This window comes from Trachemys scripta, chromosome 6 (assembly GCF_013100865.1).
Source record: "Trachemys scripta elegans isolate TJP31775 chromosome 6, CAS_Tse_1.0, whole genome shotgun sequence".
Taxonomy (NCBI): Eukaryota; Metazoa; Chordata; order Testudines; family Emydidae; genus Trachemys; species Trachemys scripta.
The window spans coordinates 59,156,461-59,178,863 of NC_048303.1; the positions used below are offsets into that span (position 1 = coordinate 59,156,461).

Here is a 22,403-nt window from a genome sequence, read left to right on the forward strand (position 1 = left end):
CTTCTTCAGATGCAGAGAATGGAACATATAGTAAGGAGATATACATACATACAGAACATGAAAAGGTGGAAGTAGCCATATCAACTCTAAGAGGCTAATTAATCAAGATTATCACTACAATTTTTTTTTCTCCTGCTGATAATAGCTCATCTTAATTAATTAGCCTCTTAGAGTTGATATGGCTACTTCCACCTTTTCATGTTCTGTATGTATGTATATCTCCTTACTATATGTTCCATTCTCTGCATCTGAAGAAGTGGACTGGAGCACACGAAAGCTTATGCTCAAATAAATGCCTTAGTCGCTAAGGTGCCACAAGTACTCCTGTTCTTTTTGATGAACATACTAACACGGTTGCTACTCTGAAACCTGTATGTTCATCGTGCATCACTAATCTGTGTCCTAAAAAAAGTTGTAGCTAAACAATACTTGGCTACTTCATTGTTACTTTAGTAAAATAAGAACTGGCTAAAGCCTCCTTAACTGCAAAGGAGAAAAAGTAACAGGTGATATGTGGACAGTGCTTACTTATAGAATATTCTATGAATTTTTGGGGAGATGAAGAAGCTAACATGAAAAATTAAAGGTTCTTGTTTTTTAAACTTCCATTCTGAAAGAAATTCACAACCCATAACATTACATCCAGAGGTTGAACTGGAAGGGGAAAAAATGGTTCTCTTCCAAACTCTGGTCACAAACAAAGCTCAACAACCCTGTGACTCCACTCACATCAGATCTTATGTAACTGCTGTGACCAGCAATGAAATAGTCAACTATGACATTTAGTTAACAATCCCTTGATGTGAATAGGGTCAGTTTGCACTTTTTAAAGTTATTGTTTTATACTGTCTGTGCACCTAGACAGATGTCATTGTATTACTTCACATTCTGTTCACAATTTTAAATTTTATCTTCTCAACCACAAGGGCAAGAGAAAAATTTATTTTTAAATGGAAGCTTAGATTTTTTTAAACAAACTCCCTGACTGTAGTAAGCAGAGACTAAGAAGGAAATAAAAGAGCATATATAAGTAATTATTTTACACCAAAATCTAAACTTTTAAATTTGCATATTAAATATTGTATTTCAGGCAAATACACATTTTCTAATTTTAAACCAAACACATAAAAGATTAATACCAGGCAAATGTTTGAAAGAACCCCTTTTATAGCACTGTGCTTTTCATTACTGTTTAAATGTACTCACCATGTTTCTGCTATTGATGTCTCCTAAATAAACCACAGCATTCATCTGAGGAGCCCATGTCTGAATTTCTCTTTGCCAAGATGTCAAAGTAGAAAGTGGCACAACCAGCAAGAAAGGCCCATACAACTGATGTTCATGAAACAGGTAGTTCAGAAAAGAAATAGTTTGTATTGTTTTACCCAAACCCATTTCATCTGCAAGAATACAACTGTTCCCTCTGCAAAATGAAAGAAATGTAAAAGTGTTTATATAGTACCATACTGCTAATCACCAGGATAAAAATTACATTCCTTTAAGGATTTGTAAACAGAAGTTCAAAGATGTTTTGCAAGGTTTTTCAAACAAATATCCTCTGAGGAAATGTAATTAGCTCACAGATTATGAGGACTATTGCTTATGACTGTATATTCAGCAATACAACAAAGAATGTTTTCATACTACCAATTCAGTAAAAAATGGTTACAAACTTTTTTGTAATGGTGGTTCTTTGAGATGGATTGCACTGCAGGTGTCTATGTGCTCCAGTGCCCAGCTGTCAGAATTTTCCCCATAGCGGCACCCATCAGGGCAGCACAAGTGCCCTCTGCTGCCTCATGCACAGGCATAAAGGGCCAAACCACCCAAAACTGCCCTCAGCTCTCTCTTACCGAAAGACTCGGATGGAGATGAGAAGGAGGGTGGATCATGGAATGGACATATGCAACACACCTTGAAGAACAGCAGTTATGGAAAAGTTAGTAACCATTTGTTCTTCAAGTGACTGCACGTGTCCATTCAACTATACGTAACTCACAAGCAGGCTCAACTGGAAGTGATTTCAAAGTCTATTTGAAGAGGGACTGGAGGCCCACTCGTCGAAAAAGCATCATCTCTAGATTACTGAGGGACAGAGTAGTGAGAGGCAATTGTGTGACATGATGAACAGGTTACCACTTTGCAAATGTCCAATATGGGCATATCAGCCAGAAAAGCCACAGAGGTCACTTGGGATCTAGTCAAATGAACCAACACACTATCTAACAGCTTCATAACCAACTGATAACACAGTCGAATACAGACAAAATCCTTGGTCTGGACACAGGAATGCCCTTCTTTCTGTCTGCAAATGTAATGAACAATAGGGAGAAAGACTAAGCCTTTCAGATCTGTCCCAATTAAAATGCTAAAGCTCTTCTATCATCCAGACAGAACGTGTAGTCTCTCCTCCCCTTTACTACTTACTATTACTTTTCATATTAACCCAGCAATATTCTTACCGACCTTTCAGAAAGAAGGCCCCTACAGAAACAGTCTGTCCAAACCCTTAAAAAAATCGTACAGCCATCACGCTGGAAAAGAAAACGGTTACCCACAGATGAGTGAAATGCCAAGATAGATGCTATGTGTCCTCTAATTGAGCTAATCACTAATCTTTGATGTTTCAGGAACAGAAAGTAGTCCAGTATGTGCTGAACAGCAAGAACAGGGGGAAATCACTTTCTGTCTGGAACAGGTGGAAAACCTCTTCCATTTAGCCAGTAAGTAATTCTAGTGGATGGTTTCTACTATTCAGCAGCATATTCTGAAATTTTCTAGAGCAGGACTCCTGCCTAAGTTAACCATGAAACCTCTTGGCCATCAGGTGAAGGGCCTGAAGGCTGGAGTGGAAGAGGCAGATGCAATTCTATGAAATCAAATCTGCACGGTGTGGGAATAACAATGAGGGACTAACTGAGAGGTTTAAGAGCTGTGAAAGCCACACAGTGGCAACCAGTGTAAAACTGGCCTCATCCTGCTTGATCTGGGCAGAAGACGGATTGTGGGTGTAAATATATGCCAGGCAGACAAGAGACCAAAGGGGAGCACTGGGAACTGATAATGATGACTGCTGACAGTGAATCTTAGAAATTTTTAGTGGCTCTGATGGATTGTCACATGGAAATAAACGTCCTTTAAATCGAGAGCAGCATACCAGTCCCCTGGCCTCAGTAAAGGTATTATGGAGGCCAGAGTGACTGAAATTTCCTTTTTTTTTTTTTTTTTTTTTTTTTAAGGAACTTGTTTAACTCCCTTAGATCTAAAATAACCCGGAGGCCCCCTTTTGCTTTCGAAATCAGGAAGTATCGGGGGTAAAAACCCCTTTCCCCTGAACAAAAGAGGGACCTCTTCTATAGCTTCTACAAGGAGAAGTGATTGTATATCTTGAAGAAAAACTGCCTTATGAGAGAGGTCCATGAAGAGGGATGAGGAAAGGGAGTGTGTGGGAATAAATTGGAGTGCATATCCACCACACTTAGAACTCACCAAATTGTTGTGATGTGGGCCCAAGAATGATGGAAACGGGACAGGCAGTTTGCAAAAATTGGGGAAGAAAAAAAATGGCATTTTTTGAAGTGGTAGGCTGCTCTCGACCCACCCATCAAAATGAGCTCGCTACTTAAAGGACGTTTACTTCCATGTGACAATCCATCAGAGCCACTGAAAATTTCTGAGATTCACTGTCAGCAATCACCATTATCAGTTCCCAGTGCTCCCCTTTGTCTCTTGTTTGCCTTGTATATATTTTAAAAGTGTATGGCGGTGGTAGCAGCATTTCTCTGGTGGTCAGGGGATGTCTTTCCTTACCTGGATGACTGGTGATAAGAGGTTGATCCATGTCACAGAGAGATTGTTCAGCATAAACATAATGGATAATGCCATCTGCCTTAATAAACTGGCAGATGCAGAAGCAGATGGTGGCTGTGGGTGTCTTTTGTAACCTCTGCTCCTTCTCTTTGGCAGATCCTAGGCTCAAGGAACAACCCCTGAAAACGCTGGGACTGGCGAGGACAGAACACACTCTGCTTCACTGCATGTGCAGGGATTTCAGGATTCCTCTCATCAGTTTTTTGTGATAGGAGTGATGGCCCTTCAAATTGGGGTCCTGCACCTCTGGAGGGAGGCCAGAAGAGCATAACCAAGATGAATGCCTCATCCTGATGGCAGAGGCCATGCCATGACTGTAGACAGGGCTGGATTAATGCAGGAGCTTTAAGGGCTGCAGCCCAGGCGGGTAAGGGGGGTTCCAGCGCAGCAGAACTCAGGTAGGCTGCTTGCATGCCATGGCCCCATGCCGCTCCCGGAAGCGGCCGGCTACTGGCATGTCTCTGCAGCCCCTGGCGGGGGGGAGAGGGGGGGACAGCTCTGTGCGCTGCCTGCACCCCCAGCACCATCCCTGCAGCTCCCATTGGCCAGGAACCAATAGGAGCTGTGGGGGTGGTGCTTGCGGGCAGCCCACGGAGGCATGCTGTCCCCCTCCACCCCCAGGGGTGCGCAGAGTCGTGCCAGCATCCAGCTGCTTCCAGGAGCAGCGTGGGGCTATGGCAGTCAGGCAGCCTGCCTGAGCCCTGCTGCGCTGCCAGCCAGGAGCCGCCTGTGGTAAGCACCTCCTGGCCAGAGCCTGCACCTTGCACCCCCTCCTGCACCAGCCTGGAGCCACCTACTGCACCCAAACTCCCTCCAGAAAGAAATTAATATAACAGCTGTTCTAAGGTAAGAAGTTGGCTATTTTGAATTAACTTAACTATATTCTACATGTTTTAAGACTGAAATGTAACCAGAGAACGACTTTATGTTAATTAAAAGGCAAGTTTAGTATAGCGTTAATAACCTCAATGCCATAATTGTGATATTTTTGTTTTAAATTAGGAACAAGACTTGTATACAGGGGCCCCACAAAATTTAGTAGCCCCGGGCCCAAAAGAGAGTTAATCTGGCCCTGACTGTAGAGGTTGCTGCATCTGTAGAGTCTGCATCTTCCTGCAGAGCTGTTCTGGCAATCAATTTGTCAAAGTCTGTAACATCCTATTTTGCATCATCTGGGTGCTTGTCCTGGAACTTTGATACTGTATCTCACAGGATGAAAACGTAGTGCCCTAGAAAGCTTACTGGTATGCAATATGAAGCTGTAATCCACCTGTAGAATAAAGCTTCTTCCCAAATAAGTCCAGCTTTTTGGCCTCTTCATTTTTTGGGGTTGATGTCTGATGACCTTATCACTCTCTCTCATTGGCTGCCAACACTAAAAGTGAGCCCAGAGGGCAATGATTATAGAGGTGTTTGAATCCCTGGCAGTGGACACATTATCTCCTCTCCAGTCTTTTTGCAGTCAGTGGCAGGGAAGCTGGGGTCTGCCAAAGAACTTTGGTAGGCTCTAAAACAGCACAGGAGAGATATTCTAGCTGAGATTGCAGATGCCAAAATGTCTACCAGCTCAATGGATTTTTCCTGAATCTCCTCAGGGAGAATGTCCAGGACCATAGCCATCCTCTTCAACAACTCCTGATGAGTCAAAGTCATCAGGAGGCAGAGAGAGGTTCTACCACAATTGCCTCATCAGGGGATAGAGGAAAAGGATGACAACAATACCAGGGACTGGTCCAGTTTCCACTGCTCTTGAGGATACTCGTGAGAGGGGTCCTGAATGTGCTCAGTGCAGGCTTGGTTCCAGCGCTAGGATGTTTGTGGCATGGATGCTCCTGATTGCCTGTAGATGGAGCCAGCTAAGATGGATGTGGGGACACATTTGATTTGGGGGGAATCCCCACTGCTTCCAAAATGGCCCCTGGTATGGCCCTGACCCCCAAGTGTATTTGGGTCCTTTTTGTAAACTCCTTGCTGAAATTGAGGCTGAAACCAGAGCAGGCAGGTGGTATTCTCTTGATGGTGAGACCACCTAGGGACACATAGGATTCCACTGCAGAGTCTGATGAAGAAAAATACTCTTCCTGAGACCATGGCGAGGCCGTACACTTCGGTACCGGAGAGGACGGTTCAGACCTGGGGAGATCACCTGGGAGATCACCTTGATTTCCCTAGATGGTACCATCTTGATTGGTACCCAGATGGCCAAATCAGCTGGATCTGCCCAGTGCAGAGGTAAAGCTGCTAATGTCAGTATCTTGGGCACTGGTGCCAGGCAAGACTCCTGAATTGCCGGTGACAGCAGCATCAAGAGGTTCAACAACGCTCTCACAGCCTCAAATGTCTCAGGAGTAGATGGTTCTGGGAAAGTACTCTCCAATACTGGGGAGTAAGGTGATCCCAATGATGATGCTTCGAGAGCCAGTCTCAACAGGCCCATACTGGGCTCTGGAGTCAATGAACTACCCTGCTTAGAGTCCTTAGCACCCTCCCTAGTCCTTAGATGACCTCAACCTCTCTGTTTCCTTCAAAGATCCTGGTACCAAGTCCAATTTACAGTGCCTCTCCCTTGGTAACAGCAATGCCGATCTACCTCTCTGTGCTGGTAATGCCAGAAATGTGCTACTGGTGCTGAGCAATGACGGTATTTGGATTGAGGAAGATGGTTGAGATAGAGTTGATTCCAGCAACAGATTTCAGTGTAGCTGCCCTGTCCTTTTTGGAGCGGGGCTTAAAGCCCTTACAATCAGCACATTTGTCACTCAAATGAGCCTCCTCCAAGTGCTTAATGCAGCTGGGATGAGGGTCACTGTTAGGTATTGCCTTACCACAAGAGTGGCAAAGCTTGAAACCCAGAGAGCACGACATATCTCCGGTACCACGGTATCCAGACAGGGTGCCAGATCCACACAAACTCACAATAAAAAAAAATTAAAAAAAAAATCATTTACTTACTACTCTATTAAACTATATTAACAATACAGAACTATAACAGGTACCAGTTACGTGCTTGACTACAGACTTGCAGAAGGAAAAGGATCTCTGACAACCAACGTGGTCTGCAGGAAGGAACTGAGGGGGGTCAGGGACAGCTCAGCCCTTTATGCCTGCACATGGTGCACGAGACCTCAGAGGGCAAAACTCTCTGACAATGTGCACTGGAACACATGGACATCTACAGTGGAATGGACATGTGCAATCATTCAAAGAAGAATCTTAATTACTGTTATTGCTGCAGTTTGAAAATCCTTCATTAATCAAATGGTAAAAAGGGACCCAAGATAAATTTTGTTCTATATAAAGCTACTAAATAGATCTTGTGCATGAATTTTAAAAATAAACTTCAATGTGAGACATTTGAGGATAATGTAGTTTATTTTCTATTTCACCTCCAAGCACCAGAGGAAAAAAGGAAAACCATGGAAGTCTTGCCTGTACAAATCAACTATGTGCTAAATTTATGTATTTGCAGGTGAAAGGAATCTCTCTCAAATCTTTACTTTACAATTTACTACTCCAATGACAAAATAATCCATTCTGCTAAAGTTTTATGAATTTCTATCATTTATAAGTAATAGAAAAGCATCAGACTTTCAAAACGTACTTACTTGCACCAGGAGTGAGCGAGCCAGTTTAGTCCATTTAACTGATAGTCTCTTAACTCTAAACCCTCATGCCCACCAATATATGATGGTTGCTTCTTCAGTGCAACAAACCTCGGCCTCTGTTTTAAAACCTATCAAAGTGAAATTGAACATTAGCCCTATTACTGAATGTTTTAAGATTCTAAATATAATTTTACTGAAGTTGCAGGACAAAACGGAAAATAATTTAAATTATGTTTATATACATTACTATTTTAACTTCTAAAAGCTAACATAATTCCACTTTTGAGTGAAAATAATTATGATGGGGACATTTGTCTACTTAGAACTAATAAGACCACTGACAAGCTTAACAGTCATTACTAACCTAAGCAATTTTAATATTTCATTCTGTGATCTGAAAAACTTTATAAGGTTTATATTGTTCCCTAATCCAGGAACAATACAGCCAACTACAAACATTTTTATTGTTTCAATTCTCAGACGTCTATGAAAATTATCTTAAATCTCACTCACCTTGCAGTCCTTAAAAGGAGTTGTCTTGGATTGATTTCTGCTAAAATACTCATCAATGCATGACTGAAATTTTTTGGCAATGAGAGCACCATCTTCCCAGCTGCACTCTGAGTAAGGGAGACCCTGCCACTTGCAATAATAATCTGGATAACCTGCTGCTGACTTCTGATTTGAATGAGCTGTAGAATACATTTGAGGTACTTCATTAATAATTTTGATTTTAATGAGACATTTAATTCATTTTTATGACACAATCAAGGGACAAAGTGCTCAGAATTAAAGAACTCATGATTAAACTTCATCCTAATTTATATCCATATTATTTTAGTTTGAAAGTAAAATAATTAAGAATTCTAATAAATTTATTATCCACAGATATAAAATTTGCAGAATTGGGTCTGAATTCAACAAGATGAAATTCAATAAAGACAAGTGCAAAATACTTAACTTAGGAATTAAAAAATCAAATGCACAACTGCAAAATGTGGAATAACTGGCTAGATAGTACTACTACTGAGAAGGGTCTGGGGGTTTAGTGGATCACAAATTGAATACGAGTCAACAATGCAATGTGGCAGCAAAAAAGGCTAATATTCTGGGGTGTATTAATAGGAGTGTCATATGTAAGACATGGAAGGTAACTGTCTCAGTCTACTCGGCACCGGTGTGGCCTCAGCACGAGTACGGTTTCCAATTCTGGGTTCTACATTTTAGGGAAGATGGGGACAAACTGGAAAGAGTAATGAGGAGCGCAACAAAAATGATAAAAGGTTTAGAAAACCTGACTCATGCGGAAAGGTCAAAACAACTGGGCAGACTTAGTCTTGAGAAAAAAAGACTGAACAGAGACCTGGTAAATCTTCAAATACATTACAGGCTGTTATAAAAAGAACAACGATCAGTTGTTCTCCATGTCCATTGAAGGTCGGATAAGTAGTAATGGGCTTAATCTAAAGCAAGGGAGATTTAGGTTAGGTATTAGGAAAAACGCGCTAACTACAAGGGTAATTAAGCTCTGGAACAGGCTTCCAAGGGGGGCTGTGGAATCTCCATCATACAGGCTGGACAAACACCTGGGATGGTCTAGGTTTACTTGGTCCTGCCACAGCACAGGGGGCTGGACTTGACTTCTTGAGATTGCTTCAAGCTCTACATTTTTAGGAATCTATAAAAATAGTAGCAATGACAGTATATTATCCTTATTGTTTTTTCTAGTCTCCAATTTGTCACTTACCAATTATTCTCTCCACTATTTGATACTGTTTATGCAGATCATCTGTAAGTTCTTGCTGGCAGTTATAATATTCCACATCTTCTGGAGAAGCATTTTTCAGCCTGGAATGTAAATTATGAAAATAGTCATCACATTGTTTTAGTTTTAGAATGAAACAATCTGACAGTCCTAAAGCTTTCAGTATAAGCACCAGAGGAAAGTTGCAGGGAAAGCTTCTTTGAGAAAGGAACTAAGGGATATCTCAGTGGAGAAAAAACACCTGCTCCAAAAATTCCTTATCTGAATTAGGTACCCTCCTGCCTAGAAGCTGAGGAAAATTACTGAGAGACTGTACTAGTGGCAGCTACACCTGATAAAAAATAATTAATGTATGTATAATACAGAATTTCCACTCCCAACAGTTAAAGTATTTTACTCTGTAGGACACTTTTTTCACTTAATGAGAATAACACTTGAAGAGAGTTAAATCCAGGGAAATCCATCTCAACCATTCCTAAAAGTAATGGACAAGAACCACAACTTTTCATATAGGCCAGTGAATAACCCACTGGAAACCAGTATCAAAAGAGGGCAGTGGAAGGTAAAGATTTTCTCCAAACATTTAGTTCAGGACTTCTAACAACACCGATAGAGAGTGCTTGTTGATCCAGACAATGGGCAGAAAAATGAGACTGTAGAACTAGAAAGCTATAGTAACAGAATTTAGGTAAATTTCTAAGAAAAAGATTTAAGTATCACTGTGGCAAATGTAATGAACAGTTCTGCTTAAAGTACAATGGTCAAGAAAAGCAAATGGTAGGCCATTTGAGTAAACAGTAAACAATGCATACTGTTTATTGTGTAAATATTTTATTTATACTATGCGAATTGTAAACATTTAAGAAAAATAACTTCCAAGCAGACTTAGCTATTTATTAAAGGCATGATCCTGCAAGATGCTACACATCATCATTCACTCCATGGAATGAAGTTGAGCATGCTGTATACCTTGCAAAACGTTAAAATGTCGAGGTGGTTTTAACATAAAAAGATCATGTATTATCTTCTTGCTGAACATACACTATGGAAATATATTCTCATACGGAGATCAATCCCCTTGCAATACTACATAAGCACAAATGCTGGTAAAATAATCTGTATTATGAAAGATGGCTATTGATAACATTCACCATCGTTTTGTTTCCTGATCCTTTTTCTTGTAGTTGTCCAGTTTCTTCATTCCTTTAACATTCTGCTGCTTCAAGGTTTCTTCAGTTTCCCATGTATTATGGATATGGGACCAGCCTTTCCATTTAATCAGATACTGTGTTTCTCCTGGCTCCTTCGATTTATCAAACCCTGCATTTGGATCACCATCTGCCTCAACTGCATAGATGGTGGTTGTAGCACCAGTGGCTGAAAAGGAAATCACAACATAATTTTTAATAGAGCATAAGTACCGGTGAATCACCTAACAATGAATTTGATATTAATATAATTAAATTGGTAATTGTTTATAATATGAGCATTTATCAACACATGATCAATTACTTCTGTAGTTCTCTTCCACCTAGTGTTACTTGCATAATTCTGCTGTAGAAGTATATGCCAGTCAATAAATAGTCTCAAAGACTTGATTTAATAATAAGACAATTTAACCAATAAAACTGAGCATCTAAATTAACTGAAGGTGAAAGGAGAGTGGATGAAAGATGGGGTGGACAGCCACCTTACAAATATCTAAAATAAACTGACAAGCTTGCCTTGACATCTCATGTAAGAGAACATCAATCCCACTGCTCAACGGGCTTTTTTATGGCATTGCTAAAGAGGGAGCAATTATCATAACCAACCTATTGCAGGCTACCAAAATTCCAGCAACACCACATTCCTAGATATTCTGGTGAACCAAGAAGAGCTGACAAGGTCAAATTCTACCAATGCCCACTTGTTTATTCTGACTTTGCAGTGTACAACTACAGTGCAATCAAAGATGTGACTGCAGCTGAGACAGAAACACCCATGCTAGCTCTAATCTAGTAAACAAGGTTAAAAATTGCAGTGAAGATGTGATGGTGGCTTCAACATGGGCTGCACATGTTAGCACAGGACCTGGGTACATACTTGCATTGATCACACAACCATTTGCATACAACTTGCTTTGAAAAATGCAAACCACACTGTAGTCCTCCGCCATCTGAATCTCCACCAGTATAGCATCGATGAGGTCAGAAATCGGTGGCATGATAATCCTACTGCCACCAATACCATCCCACTGGTCACTGATTAAATGTCCTATTTAGTCAACTTTCTGCATTCTTCTGAAAAGGGGTTAAGTTTGTAGGAAGCTACTTAGTTGTGCATACAGTGCAGCACACAATCTGAAGCTCATCTGCATGGCATTGAACTAGCTTCCCCTTAAACTCCTTCCTCAGCAGCTGTCCTCTTATTCTCTTCCCATTACTTGACCATGGAAGCTTCCCTATATTCTACGAGGCTTATTTAAAAGGGCACTGTCAGTTTTAAAACACTTTTGTCTGAAACTTTTAACCTAGCATTGTTACAAGTTAACACCTAAAGCTACCTATAACTGAAAAAGATAACAGAAAATTCCACTTGTTTCCTCTTTGCATTTGTCATTGTGTTGTGAATAGTTAATTTCATTGTTTCACCTATATAGTCAGTCTGTTTCCCCTTCTGTTTGGTGGTTTCTCTCACACCAATAGGGGGTGATAAAAAACATTTAAAAAAATCAAAAACTGTTATTAAACAACAAACATTGACAATGGGACTCATGGATATGTTTAATACCTGAAACTACTTTTAACTTTTTTGTTAGTTTGTTTTAAGCTGATTAGATTCCATGTTGTTGATGCCCTTTTAAAGTCCTGGAGTAATGGAATGATGAATGATAATGATAATAATGAGATGGGGGGAAAAAAAATCAGGAACAAAATTTCTAATGGTGAGATCTTTCAGACCTTGTCTATACTGGGATTTTACTCATTGGGGTAAATTCTGCCATTGACTTCAGTAAGGCAAGGATTTCACCTCTTATATAGGCAAAATTTTCACCAATGCAACAAAATCTACACCAAGATAAGATGGACCAATGCAGCTACACTGGTAAATGACATTCCTGAGAAGACAAAGCCCTACTTTCTGGAATACCAGAAGAAATAAAAGCTTCATTATTTGGGATATCAAGGCCACGTCTACACTACAAACTTTCACTGGGACAGTTATGTTTCCCAGAGAGCGAGGAGGTGCAATTTGCGACCAAGATAGCTGTGCTGGTGAAAGCCTCTAGGTCAGATAGAGTTATACAAGCAAAATTATATTAATTTTGCTTGGAAATGGTGGGGCAGGAGGACTGGAATAAACAATGCTTGCAAAAGCAGAGTGCCAGCAAAGCACTAAAATCCAACATGTATGCAAGCACACTGTTGTATGTAAAGTAAATAAGGTTTTTAGAATGTTTAAGAAGCTTAATTTAAAATTAAATTAAAATGCAGAGCCCCCCAGACCAGTGGCCAGGACCCAGCAAAGTGAGTGCCACTGAAAATCAGCTCACGTGCCGTCTTCGGCACGCATGCCATAGGTTGTCTTAACTAAAGTCTTAGTTATTATTATTTATCCATTATCTTATTGCCACATTTCAGCATCACCCAGTGGGGAAGTATGCTCACCTCTACGACCATCATTCTTTCTAACTTTCTCTTCTCATTTTCTCTCTCTCTCCCCCGCCCCCCCATGGCCATATCAACACTGGGAAGAATGGTGTATTTAGCATGTGTTAACTATCACATGTTAAAATCCTAATATAGACAGGGTAAATTGTGGTTTTAAAATGTTAGCTGGTTGAGGTCAACCCCAACCCTAGGGCTGAGACTAGGGTTTTCTTTGACCAGTTAACACACGTTAAAAAAGACATTTTTTCGTAGTGAAGACTCATAGACTCATAGACTTTAAGGTCAGAAGGGACCATTATGATCATCTGGTCTGACCCCCTGCATGCTGCAGGCCGCAATACCCTTCCCTGGACTCTGCCGTTGAAGTCCCCAATCCTGTGTTTTAGTGACTTCAATCGGCTGAGACCCTCCTGCTAGTGATCCCTGCCCCATGCTGCGGAGGAAGGCGAAAAACCTCCAGAGGCTCAGCCAATCTACCCTGGAGGAAAATTCCTTCCCGACCCCAAATATGGCGATCAGTAATACCCCGAGCATATAGGCAAGAGTCTCTAGCCTGACCCTTGTTGGCCATTATGCTATTCATGTACCATTGCTTGGTTTTCTCCAATGTTTAAAAAAGATGAACTCAAACTGGAACGGGTGCAGAGAAGGGCGACTAAGATGATCAGAGGAATGGAAAACCTGTCGTATGAAAAGAGATTAGAGGAGCTTGGGTTGTTTAGTCTGACAAAGCGAAGGCTGAGGGGGGATATGATTGCTATCTTCAAATATATCAGAGGGGTTAATATAAGGGAGGGAGAAGAATTATTCCAGCTTAGTACTAATGTGGACACGAGAACGAATGGATACAAACTGGCCGGGGGGAAGTTCAGGCTTGAAATTAGACGAAGGTTTCTGACCGTCAGAGGGGTGAAATATTGGAACGGCCTTCCGAGGGAAACGGTGGGGGCGACGGACCTGTCTGGTTTTAAGATTAAGTTGGATAAGTTTATGGAGGGAATGGTTTAATGGTAAAACATAGTAGCCAAGACAACACCTGTATTTCTTTCCCTGAAGCAACTCCCAAATTCCCACCTCCAATGGTTTCATTCCTACACCCTTCTTCATTTTACCCCCCAACTACTAAGCAATTCAACAGTTAATGCAGATACATAAGCCATTATCATTACACTTTGGAGCTAACATCCAACATGTATGCAAGCACGCACGCGTGAGCAAAAATACTTCATTTGTTTACTCTGAATTCAAATTAGGTTATCTTTGCATTTATTGAGCTAGAAATTGGTTTTTAAATGAAAGTTTAGATGCTGCAGAAACTGAAACAAATTATTTGTTGTAAAAACTGCTCGTGGATTCACTGTAGTAGTATTTTGAGAATCTAGGTCAAAAATACCTCCTTTTCGTCCAACACGACTATCCATAAACTTTTCTATAGTTTCAAATTCATCTTCTTCAGGTTGCGGGACATCCTCTCCACAGACTTCCAGCAAGTCATCTGAATCTGTCTTTGTTTCTTCAGCTTCTTTGTAACTAATGTTGACTGTTGCCTGGCGACGAGAGCCTCTTTTATCATAATCATCATCATCATCCTCATCCTCATCGGATGAATCAAGTTGCCTCTTTTTCTGTCCTGCACTCTTTTTCCCACTTTTTGGCTTAATTCTTAAAAAGAACAAGAGTTGACAAAACAAAGATGTTTTCAATACAGAAATACCCACAAATGTTCTGCCATTTCTTACATAATATTAACATTTCACAGCGATTGTTCAACTGTACCACACTCAATTAGATAATGTAGGGAAAAACATTTACTATGACTCACTGCTGTGATAACATCTTTTGTAATTTCAAAAAACAACTTCCACTCTTAGGATACAGAACTCTACTAATAGATAGTTACATTTGGACTTGAGCTGACAGAGAGAGAGAGAGAAAAAAAGACATTCATATTCTCATCAGAAATCTTATAATAAAGTATCTTAATTTCCAGAATTCTTACCTGCTTGGAGGTTTCCTGCTTTTCACTTTATTTTTTGGCTCGTAGTCAGATTCACTCTCTTCACAACTGCTTTTCTCTCTATCCTCCTCTGATTCTGAATCTGAACCAGTCCCAGAGACAGATCCTGATCCAGACATTTGCCAGTCTTCACTGCATATATTAAAAGGCAGAGAAGTCAAGAATTAGAATATTCAGCATTACAGTGAAGTCCGTATATATGAACGCCGGAAACAGAAATAAGCATTGAAGCAGCTAATAATTCAGTGCCATTAAAAAGAAAATTACTAAGAACAGATAGAAAATGTTATGGAAACTCATTGATATCTCTACTGTCATGAACATGGATACTGAATCTGGAAACATGGAATACCATCGAATTTCTGAAAACAACAACAACAACAAAAAAACATACCAGATGCCTTTTCATTAAGTTGTAAATAAGGAAGTAATAGAATGATGCTAGAAACACTTTCCTTCACTTTACCTCTTACAGATACAAGAAAGATTATATTTTTAGTGTTCAGTGTTCCAGTAAATGCTATAGTGTTACATGAACCTACTATAATCAGGGTTTCTTCCTTGGATATTAATTTGGGGCATCCTGACAAACTGATATTTAGGTTGGCAAGTAACTACACCTCTACCCCGATATAACACGAACCGATAGAACACGAATTTGGATATAATGCGGTAAAGCAGTGCTCCGGGGAGGCGAGGCTACGCACTCTGGCAGATCAAAGCAAGTTTGATATAACGCGGTTTCACCTATAACACGGTAAGATTTTTTGGCTTCCGAGGACAGCGTTATATCGGGGTAGAGGTGTATTTGGACAAATAGGCAACAGCTATGAAAATTTGTCTTTTAGGGCTCAATATTCTGTTTCAAGAAACATGGACAGAGGTTTCTGCATATTTGGTAAGATAATTACCAACTAATGCACTAGTTAAAATATTCTTAGAACAAAATAATTAGATCTATAAAATTCAACAACAGTTTTTGGTTTTCCATACTTTAATAGAGTTCTGTGAATTTTTAAACTACAAAGGATAGGAAAAAAATAAATAACTTTTGTCAATCACAACCAAAAAGAACTAAACATACAAAATTACACACTAATTTTCAAAGAGGTTTTTTTTTTTTTTTTAATTATAAAAGAGTTCCTGAGAAGTGTGAGATTGACAGTCCTAGAAATTGGTTTATTTTCCACAGAAACTGTATCAGACAGGCAATGACAGTACAAGCTTCCCTATGCTGCACCTCTAACATTCCTCAACTCTGACCAGGCGAAGGGCATGTTTCTCGGGGTGATAGGATAGTTTTAATTTCCATAGGTCATTCAATCCTTGGTTGCTGTACTGAGATCAATAAGTCTTCCAATTAGTGTCAAACATGATGGTCATTTTTGCCCTTGAGATTTCAAAAAGATGTCAAATTATAACAACTTTGTCATTAACTGCTTAATTCCAACTATTGATTTGGAGATAAAATGACCTATATAACTTATGCCCAATTACCATGGCCATATATAGATTATGTTCAGGATAGGATGTTGAGCAGGAAAAGTATGTTACAACTAAAAAGCTGCACTGTAAGATTCTACAAAGCATTGCTGGAGGTGCTTTTGAACAGACACTATCAATACAAGTGTACCTGGTGCTGGGTATTTTACGAACTGGGGAATTTAAAGTCCTGTTTTACATATAGGACTCAACTTGAAATATATGTTGCATCTAAACATCTATGTATTAGAAAATATCCCAACATTCTAATCAAAAGTGAGAAGTGACAAAATCAAGTCCAAAAACCAACCTGAAGTCAGGGTAGAATTGAAATACTTTTATATATTAGATGAAGTATATATAATACTAAAATATGCAAGTAGGAAGGACATTTTTATATAATGTTCTTATATATAAAATTTCCTACTCTTTATGTTTTTTCCTCTTGGTCTCACTGGATGAGTCATCCAAAGTGTCTTCGCTACTAGAGGAATCCTGCAGAGAAAGCAAAGAATATATAGAATTTATTATCAAATATTAAAAGAGCAGTGCAACTGTTAGCAGTCTGGCTTCCATTCTTGAATTGGTATAAATTTATTTTTCATGTTTGATTACCGGTCTCCTTCAGTACATGATGCACTGAATATGACTAGGGTTTCCACATTTTAGTATGATTCAAAATCCATCACAAATGTTTATGCATTCACGGTGCTCTATTGGAATATCTATTTAAAGACTACTGTGCCTGCATGAAGTACATTTTTAAAACTGTCATAAGTTAGTCAAAATGAACTTCCATCAGGAGACTGAAAATCTCCGCTGTAGTTTAAAGATAAGCTCTGTACCAAATATCACCTTTTAACCCACTCAGGCCCTAGAACTGTTTAAACTGTTTTTTAAGAAAGACAAAAAGATATCTGACTCCTCACTACCTTTACTCTCCAAAAAAAAAATGGATGGACCATATCAACTCAGACTTCCCTAAAATAATTCTCACTCAGGCAGAAAACAGTTCTTGAAAAATTTCATCCCGAAAAGAAACTTTCAGAAAGAACCATTTAGCAATAGCTGTAAGTTAAGATTTTCTAAGTGTTTACACAGAAAATCTTAACTTACATTTACCATAAAACTAAACAAACAATTAAAATGAAAAACAACTGTATCATACAAAAACAGAAGTCCAGGGTAACAGAAGAAGAAAATGGAGAAATGATGAGAGAAGATACTTCTGACCATACTGTTTAATTATTCTTTAGAAGTGAGGAGAGATGTCCACAAACTTTTTTGATTAACAGATAAACTTTCACCCTCTCAACCTCAATAGTATCCCTTTTAAACCTGTGCTCGCATCCTAGATTCAAATAAAATCAACTGTTGAGACTTTAAAACCTTCTATTTGAATAATTCCAAAATCACTACAACAAGAAAATGTAATGCCTTGGAAGAGATTACAAGTTTAGGCCAAGGTTTTCAAACTTTTTTTGTTTGTTTGTTTGTTTTTAAATAGTGTGGACCATATTCTCATAGGGATTAGCATGGAGCTACATCTCCTCCCATTCACTACAGCATAACATACTTTCAGAAATGACAGCCATTGCTTACATGGAAAAGTAATATTTGGAAAGTACTTTTATGCTTTTAAGTAATTTAGAAGCTGGAAACACAGATGAGAGCCAGTAATACGTGACTTTCCAGCTTGGTCCATGGATCACAATTTGACAACACCTGGTTAAAGTGCTTTCTAAGAAAGGTAATTTCTGCAACACTTACCCAAATATACGAAATTAAAAATGATTCAACATTTCTCTAAAAGAGCAAAATTCTCTCCTGAGATGTGTGTACACAATGCTTATTGCCTTCATACAGACTTTCACACATACATATGGAGTGAGCTATGAAACCTTTACGTTTACATTTAAAGCATAGATTCAAAATAAGTTATTCACCTCTTCTGACCCACTGTTTGACGAAGCTGCTTTCTGCTGCTGCTGCTTCCTGAGCATGGCTGATCTCTGTACAGCCAAAATACTTGGATTTGATTTCCAAAACTGAAACGGAATTCAAATAGAAGAGTCATGCAGTCAAAAACAGTGGAACTTTACAATGATTTAAGACAGTCAAATCCCCTAACTGAAGTTTTGCTAGTAAAATTAACTATTTTCAATTTAAAGACTGAGGAGAATGTTTCAATTTGTTACAGCATTTTAATGCAAAATGTAGCATGCTTTACAGTAAATTTAAGAATAATTATATTAACACAAAAGAATACATATGCTATAGCCATTGCTAACACATTTCAATTTTAAGTTGTTATAACTCACATAATTCCGATGAGGAATGTAATAGTACAATTGTCAAATAATTTTGCTTCATATGAAAACATTGCAACACTTTAAAAAATGAAGAGGAAAAACTGAGTTTTAAGCAGAATTATGTTAATTAATATTCTGTTACATTTATTATACTTTCTTTCATTCAAGGAGAGTCATAATACTTTACAAATTTTATATATTACACATGGAAGCAACTAGAGCAAATTTGAGGTTATTTAATCCCACTGGATATGCTCAGAAGACATTTTCTAAACAATTTAGATTTTTTTCTGAAATTTTGCAAACTTCTTCCTCATAGAAGACTAACTACATGCAAATTTGAAGTGTTCCAGTTTATCAGATAACAGCAAGCTAAAGTATGCAGATATGATTTTCAAAAATGAATAGAGTTAAGAAAGGATTTAGTGGCTTAGGGACCTAAATAAGTGGCCTGATCTTGAAAAGTGGACTATCAATCTACTACAATCAATAGGAGCAGCTGGGTGCTCAGCGCTTTTGATAATCAGGCTATTTATTTAGGTACCCTGGTAAGAATTTAGGAGCATAATTTCATGTATCTATTTCTGAAAATCTTGGCCTTAATATTTTCCATGATATTCCAGTCATGGTATGCAGATATTTTACTAATCAATCCAAGCTCAAAACCTAACAGTTTAACAAGTCTTTCATTCCAGTTCTTATCTATAGTGAAAATAGCTACAGGAGATAACCACACAAAGTTTAATATCTTCCACTGGAATGTTTATTTGTGCATTTTACCTCAGCTCCACCAACTTTTGGTGGTTTTGCTTGAACTTGTTTCTTCTCTCTAGATGTGTCAGACTCTGATTCTGACTGACTGCCTGACTCTGAACCAGAGTCAGAGTCGCTGCTACCTGACTGGCTGCTACTTCCATCGCTACTGCTTCCAGAACTTGAACCAGATCCAGAACCTGATGCTGAACCAGAATCGTCATCCGACTGGCTGTAATTAGACATAAAAGAATATTATGCAGCATTTTGAATAGTAGAATAAAATCAAAGTGAAGTTAGAAATAATTTAGTTTCACCTGTAAAATTAATCGTGAAATTAGCCAAGCATGGATATAATAGCCTACTCTTAAATAACACACTGCATCCATTTATAGGACCTCCATGCTGTGATAACTGGGAGCACTTCACAAGTTGGGTCAATTAACAATATATCTATAGACTATGCTCCTCTGCAGCCAACAGTTTTAAAGAGAGAGGAAAAAAAACTTTGCCAGTTGATTAAATGTCCACAGTTTTACTTTCATTCAAAGGTATGGGCAAAACAAACATGCCTTGCTTATCTTTATAAATAGGGCGAAATTCAAGGTGAGAGATATTCCCTATAAGAGGAAACTGTAGAATGATCAGCTTGCTATTGTGAAAGCCCTACACCCAACTTCCATCAAGTTCAACTTTGGGACAGGTAGTTCTAGCTTTCGTGTCCAGTGTAGGTTATACAATGGGTTTCGGATAGAGACATGTACTACGATTTTCACCCTGCAATTAATTAACAGCTGATGCACAAAGCAGAACTGAGATGGAAAGAAAGAGATAGCCTCTTCTCCTTCCAGACAGCCAGACAACAGGAAAGGAGAAAGGGGTCTGATAAACTCAGAGCTATTAGCCAAACCTTATAGAAAAGTTTATACTTCAAGCAAAGACCAGGGACAGCACCCTAATATAGGACAGGTCATCCATGATCAGGGCATACAGTCCAAGCAGGCAGAATGGTAATGGCACTGCATTTCACACCCATCTCAATTATGTAGCTGTTTGTTTTAAGTAACATCTATATAATTTCAGTATCACCCATCACTGTCAGGTGAGACAGAGAACAATAAATATGCTCTAAGACTGCAAAGAGGTCTTCCAGCAAAAGCAGGATAGATCAGATTGTCTTTCCTAATATTTTTGAAGTAAAAAGAAAAAACCTCAAAACTTTTAAAAAACCACACAATTTCATAAAGAAACCAAAATATGACAAATCATCAATTTAAACAAAATCCTTTGTAGGTTACATTTCACGCCTTGTGTTGCAAATCTGGACCTGGTGATTTATACAAAGACAGGGTTATCAGGACCCTTGGATTCCATTCCTGAGGGCTCGCCTAGATAGGTAATTATACTAACATGATTTTACTGGTATAGTTATCCAAATATAACTCCCCATGTTGATACTCTTATGCCAGTAAAATTCCCCATTTGGAAAAGCCCTGAGTCTCCCACTAAACTATTGCATGACCACCCAGGAAGTCACCTGTCCTATGTACATAGTTATGCTTGAGATGACTAACTGCCCCTTCTCTCTCTCTTCCTCCGTTAGTTACATCACACTTCAAATAATTTAATTTAAAAAGAATGAATTAGTGTACATAACATTTTGCAACTATATTTTTATATGCACATATGATGAACTATGTTCAAGATAATAGGACGGTTACCAGTCGTAATACACCATCTACGGGCAAAAGGCAAAGGGCTGGTGCAATGCAGAAACTGCCTTTTGGCAGTAGACGGTGGAGCATGACTGGTAGCCTTCATCGGCGATCTGGGTGCTGGCAGCTGTGGGGCTGGCAGCCGTGGGGCTGCATTGCACCAGCCCTTTGCCTTTTGCCCTTTGGCAGTAGATGGTGTATTACGACTGGTAACCGTCCTATTACAAGTTGGATCATCGCACATTAGCAGAGTCTTCCCTGAGCAGCAGATCGTGCAATAGGCCTGAAGGCCATCAGCATCATACAGGAAATATGTTCAAGATACTGTACAAACAAATCTGGTTTCTCAAAACAATTTTCTCTATAACCTATGCTAAAGTCTCAGATTTTGAAAAAAAAAACAATATTAATCTAACATAGAAGCCCCAATATTTTTAAACAGACATCTTGATGGAAAGCATTATAGGGACAATATTGCCTTTAAAGTAGCTGAATAATTTAAAACGAATGTATACCAGGACTGTAAATAAGCATCTTGATAAAGAACAACAGGTAATACAAAAAAAATAAACTATTCCAAAAATTAATCCACCCTCTTAACAGACTTTCAGTTGCATCACACATGTTTAAAAAAATTGTTATATAACTTTAAACGAACTTTCCTTTGTGCTAAAACTATTTGAACCAATGTATGCAAGTTGTGCGCCTCTCTATCAATGACTGATGAATACATAAAACTACAAAGCATGCAGTAACTGTTTTAAAGACTACTAGTAGCTTTATTTTAAAAAACAAAACAAAACACCAAAGCCGCTAATCTAATTGGATATTTATCAAGAGCATGTTTTCTATAATAAAATAATGTGGTTGGAGCAGTGCTTTAAGAAAAAAAAAATCATGCCCTCATGGATGCCAAGAAAGCATTCCAATATTAGCACTAAACAACTAGTTATTAGTTAATGGGAGCTGTGCATGCCCAGCACCTCTGAATTTAAAGCACCTCAGCGTTTAAAAACTAGACATCCTAAAATTGAGGCAATCTTGTAAAATTTGGCCCTTAACCTCTGCGCCTTACTTTTTCCATGTCTAAACGGGGACAATACCCATCTTTAGGAAAACAAATATTGATATCCTCAGTTAAAAGTGCCATATGCAACATACCACAGAGACACTGGATTTATGGCTTATTATAACAATCTGTAACCCACTAAATACCCTCTTTTTGTCCTAT

The 22,403-nt window shown here is 38.8% G+C and overlaps 1 protein-coding gene across 2 annotated transcripts in view; it reads right to left on the reverse strand.

Moving 5' to 3' along the window:
• The window catches only part of CHD1 (chromodomain helicase DNA binding protein 1), a 78,765-nt gene that overhangs the window by 35,366 nt on the left and 20,996 nt on the right, over positions 1-22,403 (reverse strand). For both annotated transcript variants that reach the window (XM_034773653.1, XM_034773652.1), the window contains 10 exons: positions 19,485-19,689; positions 18,339-18,440; positions 16,820-16,887; positions 14,893-15,042; positions 14,287-14,555; positions 10,392-10,617; positions 9,223-9,323; positions 7,989-8,167; positions 7,476-7,603; positions 1,207-1,423 (listed from right to left, as the gene is read on the reverse strand). In XM_034773653.1, coding sequence (XP_034629544.1) covers positions 1,207-1,423; positions 7,476-7,603; positions 7,989-8,167; positions 9,223-9,323; positions 10,392-10,617; positions 14,287-14,555; positions 14,893-15,042; positions 16,820-16,887; positions 18,339-18,440; positions 19,485-19,689 — 1,645 coding nt within the window. The remainder of the gene's footprint in view (positions 1-1,206; positions 1,424-7,475; positions 7,604-7,988; positions 8,168-9,222; positions 9,324-10,391; positions 10,618-14,286; positions 14,556-14,892; positions 15,043-16,819; positions 16,888-18,338; positions 18,441-19,484; positions 19,690-22,403) is intronic.